The 14,667-nt window shown below is 32.5% G+C and overlaps 1 protein-coding gene across 1 annotated transcript in view; it reads left to right on the forward strand.

Annotated features, from left to right (window-relative positions):
• RPAP2 (RNA polymerase II associated protein 2) overlaps positions 1 to 14,667 on the forward strand; it is a 98,842-nt gene that overhangs the window by 35,408 nt on the left and 48,767 nt on the right. Inside the window, exons 7-10 of the mRNA XM_036906559.2 lie at positions 2,363 to 2,398; positions 3,999 to 4,914; positions 9,701 to 9,783; positions 12,422 to 12,502. Coding sequence (XP_036762454.2) covers positions 2,363 to 2,398; positions 3,999 to 4,914; positions 9,701 to 9,783; positions 12,422 to 12,502 — 1,116 coding nt within the window. The remainder of the gene's footprint in view (positions 1 to 2,362; positions 2,399 to 3,998; positions 4,915 to 9,700; positions 9,784 to 12,421; positions 12,503 to 14,667) is intronic.

Below are 14,667 nucleotides of genomic sequence, written 5' to 3' on the forward strand. Positions count from 1 at the left end.
CCATATTATGTATGCTAATCATAATACTCTTTAATCCCCTTATCCCTCACTTCCCACCCACCATCCCCAACCCCTTTCCCTTTGGTAACTGCTAGTCCATTTTTGTGTTCTGTGAGTCTGCTGCTGTTTTGTTCCTTCAGTTTTGCTTTGTTGTTATACTCCAGTAACTCATTATTTTAATTTGCATTTCTCTGATGGCTTATGAGGTAGAGCATCTTTTCATACATTTATTTGCTATCTGTATATCTTCTTTAATGAGGTGTCTGTTAAGGTCTTGGGCCAATGTCTCAGTCTGTTCAGGCTGCTGTAACAAAATAGCCCAGATGGGGTGGCTTAGAAACAACAAGAATTTTTTACAGTTTGGAAGCTGGAAGTCTGAGGTCAGGTGCCAGTATGGTCAGGTGAGGACCCTCTTATGGGTTGCAGTCTTCTAGTTGTATCCTCAGATGATAAGTGGGAAGAAGTCTCTCTGGGGTCTCTAATAAAGGCACAAATTCCATTCGTGAGGGCATTACCCTTATGATGTAGTCACCTCCCAGAAGGCCCCACCTCCTAATATTATCACCCTGGATATTTGGATTTAACATGAATTTTGGGGGATGGATTTAACATATGAATTTTGGGGGAATTCAGACCTTTGATTTGTCAGTGCTCTGGATTTTGACTAATAGGTTGTTTTAATTTGCATTCCTTGATGACATATACTATAGAGCATCTTTTCATATGTTTATTTTCATCTCTGAATATGTCTTTGGTGAGGTGTCTGTTAAGGTCTTTAGCCCATTTTTTAATTGCCTTGGCCCACTATAAAACTTGTTTGTTGTCTTACTGTTGAAATTTAAAAGTTCTTTGATATTTTGGATAACAGTCCTTTATTAGGTATGTCTTTTGCAAATGTTTTCTCCTAGTTTGTGACTTGTCTTTTTATTCTCTTGACAGCATCTTTCACAGAGCAGAAATTTTTAATTTAATGAAGTCTGGTGGCATATCGATTCTTTCTTTCATGGATCATGCCTTTGGTGACATCTGAAAGTCATCTAGGTTTTTCCTTATGTTACCTTCTAGGATGTTGTAGTTTTGCATTTTACATTTAGGTTTGTGATCCATTTTGAGCTAATTTTTGTGAAGGGTACAAGGTCTTTGTCTAAATTCTTTTTTTTGCACGTGAATATCTAGTTGTTCCAACATCATTTATTGAAAACAGTCTTTTCTCTATTGTACTTCCTTTGCTCCTTTTGTCAAAAATCAGTTGACTGTATTCTGCGTCTGTGCTTTCAGCTGTGTTCCAGTGACCTGTTTGTCCTTTTGCCACTACCTCATTGTCCTGATTACTATAGCCTTATAGTAAGTCTTGAAGTCAGGTAGTATCAGTCCTCCAACTTTGATCTTCTCCTTCAATATTATGTTAGCTATTCTGGATCTTTGTGTCTCCATAAAAACTTTAGAATCTGTTAGTATCTACAAAATAATTCAGTGGGATTTTGATTGGACTTGCATGGATCAAGTTGAGAAGAACTGACATCTTGACAGTATTGAGTCTTCCTATCAGTGAACATAGAATATCACCCCATTTATTTAGTTCTTTATATATTTACTTTTAATTTAATCTGTTTTGTAGTGTTTAGAAGGCACAGTTTCTGAGCCACTTCAGAAGTACTTTATAGAATTTTTCTGTCCTCTTGGATTCATTTCTGTTATATTTGTTCCTCTTCATATTTGGCTTTCTAAGAGCTTTTTCTCTTCCCATTATAATATGTGTGATGCTCAGCCAAGTGTGATTTCTAGTATTGCAGAGAAGAATTGTGTCTAGAGTTAAATCAGCTGATCTATGTAGTTCACATCTATATTACAATAGAACTTATTTCTCAGAAATTAGAGCAAAAGTCTTACTATTTAAGGAAATACAAGAGAATTGTATAGTACAAGATCTCTGCCCTTAAAGAGCTTGTAGTCTAGTTAAGAAACCAGACTGAACATATGGAAAGTAAAACATTTAGATAATAATTCTAGTTTTAGGTCATAGAGTAGTACATGATTAACATACATTAATTGTACAGATAATTATAATTTTGGAATTTAGAGAAGGGAATGATTTACTTTAGTCAAGTTATTTAGGGGAAACTATTGATTTCATGGAATTTGAACTTAGTCCTGAAATATGAATAAATTTTAGATAAGAGAAAGATTCATCTGGGTATCTTGTGGATTAGTTTCACAATACTTTGTCCCAGTGTTTTTCTTAAAATCTTTATATGAATTATTTCCTTTTAATTATGTTTTCTATCCAATTTAGTTTTAATAAACATGACAGTGTTTGCTGTGTCATTTGCCTTCAGTTTTCAGTGTCTGTGTTTTGTCACAGGTATCCTGATTTTCAGCTGCTGCAGGAAGGACAAAGGTATGGTTGAATCAGTATCACTTACCTTCTATATATTCATGTTAACAGAAACTTTAGGAGTAAACCAGGTGATAGGAGCTCTTGGACTTCCTGTTCTGATACATTATGTAATTACCCTTTCTAGCTTCCACAAAGAAATATTTGCCTTGTACAGCTTTTTCTTTTGTGATGGTAAGCTGATGTGTTTCATCTATATGATTTATTGTACAGCTGTCCTACCAAGGAAGTCTAATTGAACCTGTTGAAATACGACACAAACACAGCTTCCATCTGAGATACTGTGCTTCTTTGTCAAGTAGATTGTGCCAATTACATTTGTTGAAAGGTTTTTATAGTCTTATTTGATAGGATTTCAAAACATTAATGTATCTGTTACTTAATTATTTAGTAGAGTGTCTATAGTATTAATAGAAATTCCAAGATGAGATTTTTTTTCTAAACTCTTCTCGTGGTGTTGCTTGCCCAAACTTGACCATCTCTCAAAATGCATTTTTTTATCTCCCAGAATAATTTTCCTGGTTATTAGTCATTATTCTAATTACATGGAATTGAGCACAAATGAAGGGGTATTTATTTGTTGATGTATATCTCTAATATCTGGCTTCAAAAATACTATAGAAAAATGTAATCACTTTAAAATCCCAAGGGAAAGAATGAGATATCTGAAAGCTCAGTTGGTCTAGTTTTTTGAAATTACACTTACTTTGGATATAAGAAACAGTCCCATGGCTATTAGGCTAGTTTCTAACTTAAAAATATCTAATACTTAATAAACTTGTCATCTTTTCTGTTTCCATCCACAACCTTGCTTGAGAGTAACTAATTGCTCACCTACCTTTATCTCATTTGTATGGACAAAGCTACTCTTTACCTTCACCCTTTCATAATTCTTAATCCTTTTTTAACCTAATCTGAAAATTGAAGGAACATAGTCAAAGGGAAAGCTATTGTCTTATTGTTAGCATTCTGTTGTAAATCTGGATTTTCAAATGCAAATATCTTTCATTGATAAATGTTGATTTGCCAACTTTTTTTTTTCTGCTACGACTTTGTGTTTTTCTTTCTATCTGTGGAATTTTCTATATAACTCTCAAGCAAAATTGGAAAATGTTTAAATGTATTTCTTATTTTTCAAGACCTAAACAGAGTTCCTGTAACATATTTTTTTGAGAAACCAGTAATGAAGCTTTCAAAAGGAAATCTTAAAGAAATGATGTATAAAACAACCACAGAAATGGAACAGGAAAAGTCAAAATAATTCAATAGGATGGAACTACTAAGTGGTTTTTTTTTCTTTTTGCTATACTCCTTTAATGCTTTTAAAATAATTGCAGAAAAGACAAGGTGGAAGAACTGTATCAAATGAGTAAGATGTAGATAAATTATAGAATTACAGCCTTCTAAAATGTGTGTATATGTAATATATGGGTATACAGATATATATAGCCTATATATAAAGCCTATAAATAAGGCTTTGCCAAAAAAAAATTTGCTAAATTTTACAAGGAGTAAAAATTTCTACCTTGAAAGTTAACAAAGTGTAAATACTATGGACATTTTGCTTTTTCTGTTATATTTATCTTATTTCTTTCTTCCACAGGGGCCATTCTGGAATAGAAGTACAGTTATGCTATGAAGCCATTAAAACATCAGATGTTGACAATCCTGGCCATTTTAAGAAGCATTATGAATCTAGTTCTTCTAGCACTCACAGTGATAGTAGCAGTGATAATGAGCAAGACTTTGTTTCCTCCATTCTACCAGGAAACAGACCAAATGCAACAGCTATAAGACCACAGCTGCACAAAAAGTGCATAATGAAAAAGAAAGCTGGTCAAAAATCTAACTCCAAACATGAAGACAAAGAGCGAACAATAATAGATGTCACCGAGCAGTTAGGCAACTGCAGACTAGATAGTCAGGAGAAAGCTGCTGCCTGTGAACTTCCTCTACAGAAAGGACATACTCAGATTTCTTCAAATAGGCCTTTGCAAGAAAAACTAGAAGCTTCAGAGAATTCTGAAAATAAATACGATAGTTCAAAAATAACCCTAGTAGGCATAAGTAAGAAAAGTGCTGAACATTTTAAGAGGAAATTTGCCAAATCAAATCAAGTTTCTAGGTCAGCTTCTAGTTCGGTACAGGTGTGTTCTGAAGTTGCAAAGACAAACTTACTTAAAGTCCTGAAAGAGACTTTGATTGAGTGGAAGACAGAAGAAACGTTGAAGTTTTTGTATGGCCAGAATTATGCTTCTGTGAGTCTGAAGGCTGAAGAGGAACTTGATGAAGATGATACAAACTCTGACCCAGACATTCATTCCCCTGCTTTGCCAGAATCTCAAAATAGCTTGGATGAGTCTTTACCTTTTAGGACCTCAGATACAGCCATTAAACCACTCCCAAGTTACAAGAACTTGAAAAAAGAAACTGAAACATTAAATCTAAGGATCAGGGAGTTTTACAGAGGGCAATATATTTTGAATGAAGAAACCACCAAATCACAAGATTCAGAAGAGGTATGTCTTAATGCCGATGAGTTTTCCATGATGCTAACATACGGAGCACTCACCACAGCAAATCCTGGAGCTGGAAGAAGAATACTGCAGAGATCATTTTTAAATTTTCAGGTTCCTTTAGTCATTCAGTCTTCTGGTTTAAAATGCCATCTCCAGCATTGGCATTACTAATTTCCAATTAAGTTGAAGTTTGCCCCCAGAAAATTTTCATAAATGTTTAAAATTTTTCTCTAATGTAGAAATAGCTTAGAATTGTGGGTCAGTGTTTTCTTTTAAAATGTAGTTCTATATAATATGAAGACTCTGAAGAGGCTTGTTTTTTCTTTGTTGGTATGTATATTCTTACATATTTCTACAGGGAGTATATATCTTTGTGTTTTATTTCCAGTGGGGTTGTACACAGTGGAGTAGACTTTATGGTTTAACAGTAAAATGTTTGACTAATATTTGGCAAGTATGCCTATTTAACATTATAAATGAAAATAATACAGTAAAGAAGACTTACTGGGAAATAGTGGACATACGGGAAATGGAAAGAGCTCATTCAGGTATACCTAGATACCTGTACCTGTGGAATTTTCTGTATAACTATCAACCAGAATTGGAAAATGTTTAAATGTATCTTCTTATCTTTTAAAACCTAAATAGCACATTCAGGTATACCTAAATTTGAATATCTGCTCTGTCAAAGCTGCATGAAATTTGTCTCTTGAGTGTGAGTGCTCATCTGTAAATGAGACTATAAATAGCTCCCCTTTCTCAGTTGTCATAAGTTTTAAAGATAAGGTATGAAAAGCATTTATCACAGTGCCTGACATATGACTGGTACTCAGTGAATAAGTTGTATGTAAAGACTGAATGTATGTTGCTAAGATTTAGGGAGATTCTTTCAATATTTCTACTACCCACCTTTTGGTGATGTCTAGTTTGAGAAGTGAAGTCATTTGGCACAAGAAGTAGGTGATAATCTTGTTTTTAACCACAAAACTTTGTTACTAAAGATATCTGAGTAAATGAGGATCTAAATTTAAGAACACATTTGGAGATTTACAAAGAGGGTTAAAGTGGAAAGATAGTAATAATGTAGAAATTTCTGATACTCCTGTAGAATATTACATAGTCCAGCACTATTTTTGAAATCATTTCAACTGTATTATTAGACAGCATCCATAACTTTTATATTAAGGTTGGAGAAACATTGATCTCTGTCATTCAGCTGCATAAACCTAATGTAGTATATCACTTCTGTTACCATTTTTGTGATTATAAGCCTTAAGAAGGAAAAACTAATCCCTGAAATTTGACTGTTCTTCTATTGCCTAACATTTTTAAACTTTTTCATTGAGGTGTAACACAAATATAAGTGTATAGCTCATTGAATTATCACAAATGAGCACACTCATGTAATCATTACTCAGGCCAAGAAATTTGAGCAAACCATCAGCTCCACTATGTCTTCTTCTAATCATTACATCTAAAATTAATGGCTATTATAATAGCATAGATTAGTTTTGCCGATTTTGAACTGAATATGAATGGATTCATATGTACATATTCTTTGGTGTCAAATTTGTTTCATGCAACATTTTGTTTGTGAGCATTTTATCTTCTCATATAACTATTGTTCATTTTTTCATTATTGCATAGTATTCTATTATAGAGATTATATTATAATTTATATTAATGTGCATTTAGGCTATTTCTGTTTGGGGCCATGACAAACTTTCTTGTGTGTATCTCTCTTCTAATGCGCATGCATTTCTGTTGGGTATGTATCTGGGACTGAAATTTCTGAGTCATAATGTATGCATTTATGCAGCTATTTTAGATAATACCAAACAGTTTTCCAAAATGCTTCTGCCAGTTTATATTCTACTACCACTGTATGAGAGTTTCCATGACTTCACATTCTCACCAGTACTTGATATTGTTACTTTTCACCATTCTGGTGGTATTGCTTTTCAGTTATAATACATTTCTCTGATGATTAATGAGTTGAGCACTAGTGTTATTAATGCCATCTTGAGTCCAGTTTATTGTCTCCTTTAGTGACTTCTTTAAGAAACTTTTACTTAACCTAGGTTATTTTATCTTATAGAAGCTTTGTTGCTTTTTCTTCCACATTTAGGTTTGCAGTTCATCTGCAATTGACTTTTGTTTATGGTGAGAAGTATAGATCAGATTTCATTGTTTTCCTTTGGGGAAATCTGTGCACATTAAAGTTTGAGAAACACTATTTATATTTTCCACTTAACTTTTATTTATATATAATTGAAATATAGTTGATAAAGTTTTTTTCCCCTTTTGGTTTGCTTATTCTGTCAGTTACTGAGAGAGGTGGCAGAGATGGGTCAAAATCTCTTAACATAATTATGGTTACTTCTTTTAATTTAATGTATTTTATTTTTAATATTTTGAGACCATATTATTGGATACAAATAAGATTGTTAGGTCTTCCTGGTAAATTGAGCCTTTCTCTACATTTTTTTTCCTTACAGTCTACTGAGCTGACTGTACCAGCATTCTTTTAATTTTTTCAAGGACCGTCTTGTTTTACTGAGGCTAATAATACTAATTATCTACCTGTTCTGTGTTCCCCTTTTCTCCTTTCTTGCTTTCTTTGGATTAAATATCATTACCGCATTATTTTTCTTTTACCCACTGTTAGCTTGTTTTTATACATTCTTTTATTATTCATTAAGTGGTTACCCAAAAGATTAAAACCCAAATCTTTGTTTTATTAAAGTCTAAGGTAATACTTTTATTGCTTCCTGGACAATTAGTATGTTCAAAACTTTTAACTCCAATTATCACTTCTTATATGCTCTTGTGTATTTTTATTCTTTTTTATTTTATATTTTAAATCATACAAGATTGCTTATAGTCAATATTCAGTTGGATTTATCCAATTAACTACTCCTTCATTGTTTTTCATTCCTTCCTGCATCTTCATTCTTCCATCTGGGATCAATTGCCTTGGGCTTAAACAATAGTCTTTATTTCGATTACTGCCAGTTCACTGAGTGTGAATTTTGTTTTTGTTTACCAGAAAAATTGGCATTTAGCATCATCTGAGGTGAAATATGGCAGCTGTTTATCTGCATGTGTCTGTCTACAAGAAAGGAAATGAAAAATACAGCACTTACTTGAAATTTTAACTTTGAACTGCAAAAAGTCTAACTCAGTAAGACAAGAGGATTAATCTTATTTTGCTTTCATTTTTGAAAAATATTTTCCTAGGTTTTGAATTCTGGATTAGCAGTTATTTTCTTTCAGCCAATTGAAAATATTTCCCATGTCCTTTGGCTTCCATTTATTTCTCTTATTGCTGCTGCTTTGAAAATGTGTTTTCTTCCTTCAACTACTTTTAAGACTTTTTTTCGGTCTAAAAGCATCAAATTCAGAATGCTTTGCCTAGGTGAGATATATTTGTATTTATTCTTTAGGCTGTTGTAATACTTGAATCTGTGATTTGATTTCATCAGTTTTTGAATATTGTCAATTATCTCTACAGATACTGCTTTTGTCCCATTCTCCCTTTCCTCTCTATCTGGTACTGCATTTACAGATATATTAGTTTTTCTGTCTTCTGTGTCTCTTACGTTCTTTGTACTTTGCATTGTGTGCAGGAGACAAGGGGAGGAGGCGGCTATTGTGTGTAACTGCTTCATTCTGGATATTTTCCAGATCATTCTCTCTTTAGTCTTTTCTACTGTATCATTAAATCCATCCATTGAGGTCTGCTTGTCAATGCTGTATTTTTCAGCTCTAGGATTTTCATTTGGTTCTTTATTATTTAGTTTCCAGTTCTCTGCTGATATTCTCAATCGACATTTTTCTTTGTATATGTTCAACAGTTCTTTTAAATAAAGCTGATAACTTCATTATCTGGATTCCCTGGGGGTTCATTTCTATGGGCTAATGTTTCAGATTTTGATCATATTGTCTTATTTTCTTACTGCTTTCTTATGTGGCAAACATTGTAGATTAAAAATGGCAGAGATGACTTGAGACCCAGGTTGATGTTACCTTCCTCTAGAATGGATTGATGATAAAATTATTTGAAGCTGGGCTTCAGTCCCTGTAATAGCCAGTCTGTTTTCTATTCATTCTTAATCCTGGAGTGTGATCCTTGTAAATCCTGATCTCAAGCATGGGGAGGGTTGTCAGTACTTCTCCTTTCTTGGCATGCCCCAAACTCTAATGTTTATTAGTAAAACCGTATTCAGATTCTCAGTATCTAAATTGTCTCTTCTAGGATTAGTCAATGTCCTCTCTGGAACTACCTTCTCCAGAATCTCAGGACATAATTCTTTACTGTCTTGTTAGATCTCTGATGCTTTCAAACAAATGTGGGTTTTTTTCCCCAGCTTTTTCAGTACTTAACAGGAGGCATGGTTTGAATTATCTTGTGTGCCACTTGTGGAAATGTAACTCCCCAAAATATATTTATAGTATTTGCTTATTTTAACCCTTTGACATCCAACATTTATATAGCATTTAGCAGCTTACAAGGTCCTTTTGTATATTTTCCCATTTAACAAAGAAGGTATTAGTATCCCTATTATACAGATGAGAAAACTCAAAAAGGGAAAACAACTCAAGCAAGTTCACATCAGCCTAATGACTGAACTGATACTCAAATATAAACCTCCTAATTCTCAAGTCTACTTTTTATTATACCCTATCACAGGTAGAAACTTTTTTATTTGAATATTTATTGTTCGTATCAAAAGGAAGAATGTGAACTTATGGTTTGTTTTGCTTTGTTTAAAAATGTTTTCAGCATGATCCCACCTTCCCACTGATAGATTCAAGTTCTCAGAACCAGATTAGAAAACGCATCATACTTGAAAAGTTGAGTAAAGTGTAAGTACATAATTATTGTTCCACTTTTATACTATTTTTAAATTAACTTAATATTGGTGAATTGGTTCATAATTTCTAGGTGTTAATCCTTAAATTTTGAACAGTTTGAAAATAGTGTGAGAAGTTTATATAGATTTCTTTACCTGAGAAATTAAGATTTTAAAAATATCCTACCAAGGAAATACCAAAATTAAGTTATGTAAAAGAGAGGTACATAATAAAGAGAAAGGTGAGATGGGAATAGAAAACCAAACTGCCTTGCTTCCACTTAATAATCCAGTGACGGCAGGGAAAAAATATCAAAGCTAGACCCATTTAAATACTGATTTGTGGTAAATGTGTCACATAAGTTTCACATGTGAATAAGATTTTACAAAATTTTAACAGTCTGTTAACTTACTCTGCATACATACTCAGAACCATTTCACATTCAGCAACCTAAGTTTTTGTTAAGCTCAACTTTGCACTTTAGTTTTAAGCTTCCCATGGTGGAAATTATTATTCTTGTATTTAGCCCAGTCATAAATGACATTTAAAAATTGCAGTCTTGGTTTCTCTTTCAAAAAGAGCTCAAAAATCTTTTTCTCCAGAGGTGTGAGAGCTGTCTTGAACTTTTCAACATGTGTTTTCTCTCTTTAGCAGAAAAGATGGGAGGGGGTTTTCAGTCATTGTTTAGGTATGCATATAAAGAAGTCTTGATTTTGTAGTAGTTCAAAAATAAAAACAAATTTCTTGGAATCCATAATATTTTGAACAACTTACTCCTAAGTTTTGCACTTTAAATAAATGTTTATGTTAATATTTATTGAGTGCCTGTTATATGTTAGGCTCTTCATGTATAATAATAAATCCGTTACTAGTTTTCCCTTTTATGTGCTCCTCATACTTGTACATTTGTTTGTGTTAAATACCAGGTTAGAAAACAGTATACCTCTTTTCTAGATAGTTGATCCATTGGGGAAGGAGATACCAATCCTTGACTTTAATTACATAGGTTTTGAAAGTTGGGATGGATTATCTGTATTGATATGTAATCAGTAGGTAGGAATTTACCTGAAAACAGTTTTCTAGACTTTTTAGCTAATGAAATGGAAATACCCAGATTTAAATTTAAGGCTACATAAGGCATGTCATTGAAGGAATTCTGTTCTTTCTAAGTTTTGGCTGCAATAGAAGATATCAAAAGGAACCCTGCTATCAAAACTATTGGTAGCATAAGAGCTCATTTTAAGAAAAGGTGGAATAAAGAAAAAGAAACACAACACTGAAAACAAAATAATAATGGTGACATAGTGGTTCATTTTGTTGTTTATAAAAGCAGTTGAGTTTTTTCTCATTATAAAAGTAAGACTTTTTTGGTTTCTGATCAGAACAAACCAATTGTAAAAAGACTTCTTTTTTAAATAGTTGAAAATGAAACATGTACTGGGTATTGGATGATATTAAGAAATTGTTAGGTATAATAATTTTATTGCCCTTATATAAGAAAATACCCTTGTATTTAGAGATACATTAAGGGAATATTTAGTGGTCACACGATATCAGGGATTTACTTGAAAATGTTACTGCAAAAAGAAGGAAGGAAGAAAAAGAAGCAAATGTAACAAAATATTAGGAGGTTGAATCGAGGAATAGATAAAAAAAGGGTTATGGCTATTCTCTCTACTTTGGAGCATGTTTGAAACTTTAATAAGTTTTTATAAGGTAATACATGCTTAGTACAGAAAAGTTAGGCAGTACAAAATGTTATAAAGAGGAAGTGAAAATCACCTGTAATCCCACCACTCAACAATAACTACTATTAATATTTTTATGTTTATCCCTGACATAGTATATGTAAATTTTATTCCTTTGGTTCCCTCTGTTATAAACCTAGAAGGAATGAAACATGTTTGATAAATATTATGTATCATGCAATAGCATTATGTAATATATATTTTTATAAAAGTGAGACAGTACTACATATGCATTTTCACTTAACATTTATCATGAGTATCTTCCCACAGTGGAAAAAATATAGATTCACATTATCATTTCAAAGGTTGATTATATCTCATTATATGGGTATGTCATAATTTAATGAATCACTTATCGATGGACATTTGTTTCCATTTTTTCACTACTAAAAATATTTCTGCAACATCTGATTTTGTTTTAGAATAGATTTTTTCTTAGTAAAACCATTGGTTCAAAGAGTATTCACATTTAAAATGTTAATGTATATTGTCAAATTGCTCTCTAGAAATGTACCAACTTTTACTCCTACCATAAGGAGTTAATGAGGAGAAATATGCCACACTCCCAAACTGTACCGTTTAGAGGACTATTCCTCTAGCCTTGTGTTCTTTCCATTTTGTCCTATATTTGAAAGTAAAGTGGTAAGAAAAAGTAGAGACAAGAATATAGCAGCCAAAATGATATTTTTCATTTTAGTGCCTTACACTGTAGCATAGACTACAAAGTGGAGTGTGGATTTATTATGAAATATTTCCTTGTGATTTCTCTCCAGTCATAACCTAGCTCAACTGCCTTCACCTAAGTGCCATTATTACCTATGGGAAATCCAGACTTAGGCGAGACCTAAAAAAGGTATCTGTTTGATTAAATTATATTTTAAAAGAAATATTTTTATTTGCAGCTTGCCTGGACTTTTGGAACCTCTTCAGATTACAATAGGAGATATTTACACACAGCTTAAAAATCTTGTCCAAACATTCAGGTTAGTGTTAATATTTTGATTTTTCTTCTCAGCTGTTTGATTTTATGTGGTTGCCTTGCAGAATATATGGGTGGACTAAGGCAGGAAGAAAGTAAGTGGCTTACCTTCAGTGTCTTAGATCTAAATACAGTGTTCTATTTTCTCCACTAAACAGCATTACTTCTGTCGTTTGTTAAATGCAACCCCTTATTTGCTCGAACCTTGATATATTTAGATTTGGATAGTTTATTTACAGAATAGCCTAAAATTAAGAAAGAAAATGATACCTGAGACACAAAGGTGGTTAGTAATGTCTTGGATCTTAGTGAATTAGTAAATATATGTCAGATGACCAGCACTGTGCCTGGCTCTATGGGCAATACAAAAGAAGCATTATGCCCCTCCACAAGGAACACCTTTCCTTTGAAAAGATAAGGTGAACACAGTGAACAATACAAAACACTTGGTAATTTAATGTTAAATTGTATGGAACAGATGTGAAATGATAAGAAATAAAGAAAGGAAGACTAGAGAATAGCAGTGTGAAGTGCAACAGATGGGATTTTTCTAAAACTATCAAGGTAAAACTATTCAACCAGGCTAGGACTATGTTCTGGACCAAGAAACATAGGAGTAGGCCTCTAAATACCCTATTAGTAAAGGTATGCTAAATATACATTTTGACCAAATGCCAATGACTGGATATTAAAATATTTGCTTGTGCCTAAAGCAGACAGCACCAACACAGAATGAACTTCTAGGATAGAAGAATCATTTCATCCATATAATTAGTTATTAGTATGGCTTATTGTTGTCAATAGTAGCAGCAAGATTTAAAAAATTTTAAATTATGTACAGGAACAATTTCTTGGTACTGTCCACTGTCAGATTTCTCTTGCAGCCACTGTACAGTGTGTCACTAACAGTAAATAGACATTCACTTTCAACTAATACATTTAAAAACATCACTAACCTTTTTGTGTGCCACAGAGTTAATCAGGAAAGCATTTCTCAGAATTTAGTAGGAGGAGTTAGGATTTATAGTTGCAGTGAAGCTCAAAAATTCTTCAGCTACTGAAAAGGAAGGAGCATTTGTAACACTTTATGTTTAAATATTTACCCTTTATAGACTGAAGACTATTGGAGTTGTCTTAAGATGTTCTTGTAGAGTCACTTTGTTGTGAAACTTGTCTAAACAAAATGTTTTTGGGGTATCTCAGTTTTCTCTTTACATTTTTAATTGTTTTGATTAGAGATTATATTTGGATTATTGCATATTTGTTATTTAAAAATTTAGATATTTTTGCAACTCATTGTATTTTGAGGTGACATTGTTTTTAATTCATCATCAGAAGATGTAAAGAATTTCCAACAGAACTATTTCTTGGAAGATTTATGACTCAAATGGAAGTAAATAACTCAGACTTAAATACAGCTCTTAAAGGTTATTTTTTTAAATCTTATGCTAGTACATACTACCATTCTACAAAGATTGAATTATGATAAAATCTAATCTCTGTTCTGTCTTAGATTATTTGAATTGTTATAAACATTTTTCCAAGATGTAATGTTCTTGAGAAAGTAATCTATATAATGTATTCAATATTTGTATTAACTTCAGTCTGTTTGCTAAATAATTGAAAATTTTTAAATTATTTTATATATAAACAGTTTTCACAGCATCATTAGATACTGCAGCATTTTATCCTTCTATTAACTGATAAGCACGTAAGGACATTCCACTCCATTTCTGCTAGAATGCTTATATTTGAAAGTGAATGTTCAGGTAATAACAGTAAATCTGAATGACATACTTATTCTAATTACTGAGATTGTCATACTCATTAGATATTATGGAAACTGTGCAGTCACATTATTAATCACACACAAGTTTATGAATACCAGAATACCAGAAATGATATTCAGATTGGCCTAGGCCTTTGGAAGACTGACTAAATGCTTTGCCAAAAAGAGGCCTTGGGCCAAATACCAAGAACAAAGTCAAATTTATCTGCATCCCTATTAGTTATGAAAAGAGAAACATGTATTTTTTAGGTGCTCTATCTTATGATTATCCATGCATTCAAAAGAAAAAAAAGTGTTTTCCTAACTGTACTAATGATAAAGCTTGAGTGTGTGTGTGTGTGTGTGTGTGTGTGTATGTATATAATGTGGAAGCACTGAAG

The sequence above is a fragment of the Manis pentadactyla genome, chromosome 4 (assembly GCF_030020395.1).
Source record: "Manis pentadactyla isolate mManPen7 chromosome 4, mManPen7.hap1, whole genome shotgun sequence".
NCBI lineage: Eukaryota > Metazoa > Chordata > Mammalia > Pholidota > Manidae > Manis > Manis pentadactyla.